A 5,798-nucleotide genomic window follows, 5' to 3' on the forward strand; every position below is an offset into this window, starting at 1 on the left:
CAATCTCCATCCTTGGGCTACGGTGGTATAGATTCCAATCTCCATCCTTGGGCTACTGTGGTATAGATTCCAATCTCCATCCTTGGGCTACGGTGGTATAGATTCCAATCTCCATCCTTGGGCTACGGTGGTATAGATTCCAATCTCCATCCTTGGGCTACGGTGGTATAGATTCCAATCTCCATCCTTGGGCTACGGTGGTATAGATTCCAATCTCCATCCTTGGGCTACGGTGGTATAGATTCCAATCTCCATCCTTGGGCTACGGTGGTATAGATTCCAATCTCCATCCTTGGGCTACGGTGGTATAGATTCCAATCTCCATCCTTGGGCTACGGTGGTATAGATTCCAATCTCCATCCTTAGGCTACGGTGGTATAGATTCCAATCTCCATCCTTAGGCTACGGTGGTATAGATTCCAATCTTTATCCTTAGGCTACGGTGGTATAGATTCCAATCTTTATCCTTAGGCTACGGTGGTATAGAGTCCAATCTTTATCCTTAGGCTACGGTGGTATAGATTCCAATCTCCATCCTTTGGATACGGTGGTATAGAGTCCAATCTTTATCCTTAGGCTACGGTGGTATAGAGTCCAATCTTTATCCTTAGGCTACGGTGGTATAGAGTCCAATCTTTATCCTTAGGCTACGGTGGTATAGAGTCCAATCTTTATCCTTAGGCTACGGTGGTATAGAGTCCAATCTTTATCCTTAGGCTACGGTGGTATAGAGTCCAATCTTTATCCTTAGGCTACGGTGGTATAGAGTCCAATCTTTATCCTTAGGCTACGGTGGTATAGAGTCCAATCTTTATCCTTAGGCTACGGTGGTATAGAGTCCAATCTTTATCCTTAGGCTACGGTGGTATAGAGTCCAATCTTTATCCTTAGGCTACGGTGGTATAGAGTCCAATCTTTATCCTTAGGCTACGGTGGTATAGATTCCAATCTTTATCCTTAGGCTACGGTGGTATAGATTCCAATCTCCAATCTTGGCCTACGGTGGTATAGATACCAATCTCAATCCTTGGGCTACGGTGGTATAGATTCCAATCTCCATCCTTGGGCTACTTTGGTATAGATACCAATCTCAATCCTCGGCCTATGGTTATATAGATTCCAATCTCCATCCTTGGGGTACTTTGGTATAGATACCAATCTCTATCCTTTGGCTACGGTGGTATAGATACCAATCTCCATCCTTGGGCTATGGTTATATAGATTCCAATCTCCATCCTTGGGCTATGGTGGTATAGATTCCAATCTCCATCCTTGGGCTATGGTTATATAGATTCCAATCTCCATCCTTGGGGTACAGTGGTAAAGATTCCAATCTCCATCCTTGGGCTACGGTGGTATAGATACCAATCTCCATCCTTGGGCTATGGTTATATAGATTCCAATCTCCATCCTTGGGGTACAGTGGTAAAGATTCCAATCTCCATCCTTGGGCTACGGTGGTATAGATACCAATCTCCATCCTTGGGCTATGGTTATATAGATTCCAATCTCCATCCTTGGGGTACAGTGGTAAAGATTCCAATCTCCATCCTTGGGCTACGGTGGTACAGATACCAATCTCAATCCTTGGGCTACAGTGGTATAGATACCAATCTCCATCCTTGGCCTACGGTGGTATAGATACCAATCTCCATCCTTGGGCTACGGTGGTATAGATACCAATCTCCACCCTTTGGATACGGTGGTATAGATACCAATCTCCATCCTTGGGCTACGGTGGTATAGATACCAATCTCAATCCTTGGGCTACAGTGGTATAGATACCAATCTCCATCCTTGGGCTACGGTGGTATAGATACCAATCTCCATCCTTGGGCTACGGTGGTATAGATTCCAACCTCCATCCTTGGGCTATGGTGGTACAGATACCAATCTCAATCCTTGGGCTACAGTGGTATAGATACCAATCTCCATCCTTGGGCTACGGTGGTATAGATACCAATCTCAATCCTTGGGCTACAGTGGTATAGATACCAATCTCCATCCTTTGGATACGGTGGTATAGATTCCAATCTCCATTCTTGGCCTACGGTGGTATAGATACCAATCTCTATCCTTTGGCTATGGTGGTATAGATACCAATCTCCACCCTTTGGATACGGTGGTATAGATACCAATCTCCATCCTTGGGCTACGGTGGTATAGATACCAATCTCAATCCTTGGGCTACAGTGGTATAGATACCAATCTCCATCCTTGGGCTACGGTGGTATAGATACCAATCTCCATCCTTGGGCTACGGTGGTATAGATTCCAACCTCCATCCTTGGGCTATGGTGGTACAGATACCAATCTCAATCCTTGGGCTACAGTGGTATAGATACCAATCTCCATCCTTGGGCTACGGTGGTATAGATACCAATCTCAATCCTTGGGCTACAGTGGTATAGATACCAATCTCCATCCTTGGGCTACGGTGGTATAGATACCAATCTCCATCCTTGGGCTACGGTGGTATAGATACCAATCTCAATCCTTGGGCTACAGTGGTATAGATACCAATCTCCATCCTTGGGCTACGGTGGTATAGATACCAATCTCCATCCTTGGGCTACGGTGGTATAGATTCCAACCTCCATCCTTGGGCTATGGTGGTACAGATACCAATCTCAATCCTTGGGCTACAGTGGTATAGATACCAATCTCCACCCTTTGGATACGGTGGTATAGATACCAATCTCCATCCTTGGGCTACGGTGGTATAGATACCAATCTCAATCCTTGGGCTACAGTGGTATAGATACCAATCTCCATCCTTGGGCTACGGTGGTATAGATACCAATCTCCATCCTTGGGCTACGGTGGTATAGATTCCAACCTCCATCCTTGGGCTATGGTGGTACAGATACCAATCTCAATCCTTGGGCTACAGTGGTATAGATACCAATCTCCATCCTTGGGCTACGGTGGTATAGATACCAATCTCAATCCTTGGGCTACTGTGGTATAGATACCAATCTCTATCCTTTGGCTACGGTGGTATTCCCATGTGCATTTATATGTCTTCCCACAATATATCTGGCGTTGAAAGAACCCCTTTGGAGAAAAGAGATAAGCACACAACCTGAGAGCCCAAGTGGTATTATCTCTGTGACCCGGATTTAGTAAAATTAACGTTCCTCGGTTAATTACCTATTGAGGTAACACTTGTTTATTACGTTTTGCCTGATAGGAATGTTTAGCAATAGAAAATTATAATTCTGATAGTAACAAGGGTATTAACTGTGCGGCAACGGTTAATATTATTATTTATATTATTATTATTATTTAAACTTAAAGACTTTCATATTACCATTATTATTACTCGTAGCTAAGCTATAACCCTAGTTGGAAAAGCGGGATGCTATACTAGGGCTCCAATAAGGGAAAAACAGCCAAGCGAGGAAAGGAAAGAAATAAATAAACTACACAAGAAGTAATGAACAATTAAAAAAATGCCACATAAACAAACTGGCGAGAGTAAGAAAACAAATCTTACACCACAACCTTTAAAGGATTGTGGTGTAGTTAGTTCCTTTGGTCGGTGCAACCTCACAATCCTTGTGAGCTAAGGATGGGGGGGGGGTTTAGGAGAGCCTATAGGTCTATCTGCTGTGTCATCAGTTACCATTGCCTGACTCTCCTTGGTCCTAGGTGGTCCTAGTTTGGGTGGAGATGGGGCATGGGCGCTGATCATATGTATATATGGTCAGTCTCTAGGGCATTATCCGGCTAGCTAGGGGAATGTCGCTGTCCCTTGCCTCTGCCATTCACGAGTGACCTTTAAACCTACCCCGAGCTTACGCACAAGCGTGGGACCCTCCTTGGTCCTAGGTGGTCCTACTTTGGGTGGAGATGGGGCTTGGACGCTGATCATATGTATATATGGTCAATCTCTAGGGCATTATCCGGCTAGCTAGGGCAATGTCACTGTCCCTTGCCTCTGCCATTCATGAGTGGCCTTTAAAGCTAACCCGAGCTTACGCACAAGCGTGGGAATAAGCCATTCAAAAGAGATAAAGGGATAAGTATATGCATGGGAACGAATCAGCCGACAGACGACTCGAGAACGTACGTAAAACGAGTAGCATCGTTTTCCACCTCACAGAAAACACTCGGCAGCTTCAGCATGAAGTCTCTTTGGTGGATATTAGTGACGGTCTTCGTTTGTAAAGGTAGGATGATGTGAGATTTTATTTATGATTTACTTTCTTTAGGTAGTTATTGAATACGGAAGAGGGCTTAGATGTGCGGTGAATAAGATTGTGCATATGTTTCACAGAAAAACTGATCGGAAATTATAAATGCCTATTAACACACTTGAAAATCTATACAAATAATTATGTATATATATATATATACATACAAACACATGTAACAAACAAATATAATAATATATATATACACATATGTAATATATATACATATATGTAATATATATATATATATATATATATATGTATATATATATGTATATATATATATACATACATAAATGTTATCAAAACCCTTAAAACAAATCAAAGGTATATCAAAAATTCGTTTTCCTGATGTCGTAGAAGCTAAATCAACATCTATTTTTTCAAACCTTTAAAATCTCTATCAAAACAGCAACATAAGGACAAGATCAGATAGAAAGTCTCTCCAGCAACAGAGCAAGATAATCATTTTCTATTTTCCATGTGAAAAAATAAGACCGAGTTCCTATAACTTTGACCTTCACTTCCCAAAACTACTTTTGCGAAACACGTTAGGTCTGTCTGTCTTCTCAGCATTGATAATGTTTCTTTAACTTTGTATGACTCTTTTAAAATTTTAGGTGTGATTCTCGACAGCAAATTTACTTTTGAGAAACACGTTAGGTCTGTGTCTTCTTCAATTGCACAAAAAAATTTGCTTATTGAGAAAGTCTTTCAAGATTTTCGGTGATCAATCTATTCTGAAGAAGTGTTTTAATTCTTTCATTCTACCTTGCTTCGAGTATTGTTCTCCTGTCTGGTGTTCAGCTGCTGATTCTCATCTTAATTTGTTGGACGGGAACTTACTGTCTATTAAATTCCTTATTTCTGATCTAGATATTAATCTCTGGCACCATCGTTCAATTAGTTCATTATGCATGTTGCATAAGGTTTTCATAATTCTGACCATCCTTTACATACAGATCTCCCTGGACAATTCTATCCTGATCGTAATACTAGGCATGTAGTTATTTCTAATAGCCAGGAATTCTACATAATGAGGCTAAATACTGCACATTACTCTAGAAGTTTTATTCCAGCTGTGTCCAAGTTGTGGAATGATCTTCCTAATCGGGTAGTTGAATCAGAAGAATTTCAAAAGTTCAAAGTTGCAGCAAATGTTTTTATGATGAACAGGCTGACATGAGTCTTTTTATAGTTATATATGAATTATCTATCTAAATTTTGTTAATGTTTTTTGAACAATTTTATTCTAATTTTTAATTACTTCTTATATCATTTATTTATTTCCTTGTTTCCTTTCCTCACTGGGCTATTTTCCTTGTTTGAGCCCTAGGGCTTATAGCATCTTGCTTTTCTAACTAGAGTTGTAGATTAGCTAGTAATAATAATTATAATAATACCTCTACCAATGAAGTTGAATGGAGGTTATGTTTTACCCCCTGTTTGTTTGTGTGTGTGTGTGTTTGCGAACATCTTCCAGGCCATAAATTTAATCGTAGAGTAATGAAACTTGCAAGGATTAACTGTTATATAAACTATTATGTAAGTATTATGTAACTGTTATGTAACTATCAATTAGGGTCATGTTATCAATTT

At 40.7% G+C, this 5,798-nt stretch overlaps 1 protein-coding gene across 1 annotated transcript in view; it reads left to right on the top strand.

The window, feature by feature from the left end:
- The first annotated feature begins 4,029 nt into the window (after positions 1–4,029).
- The window catches only part of LOC137649772 (trypsin-1-like), a 22,647-nt gene continuing 20,878 nt past the window's right edge, over positions 4,030–5,798 (top strand). Inside the window, exon 1 of the mRNA XM_068382722.1 lies at positions 4,030–4,175. Within this exon, the coding sequence (XP_068238823.1) occupies positions 4,037–4,175 (139 nt within the window). The 5' untranslated portion in view covers positions 4,030–4,036. The remainder of the gene's footprint in view (positions 4,176–5,798) is intronic.

Source organism: Palaemon carinicauda, chromosome 11, assembly GCF_036898095.1.
Source record: "Palaemon carinicauda isolate YSFRI2023 chromosome 11, ASM3689809v2, whole genome shotgun sequence".
Lineage (NCBI taxonomy): Eukaryota > Metazoa > Arthropoda > Malacostraca > Decapoda > Palaemonidae > Palaemon > Palaemon carinicauda.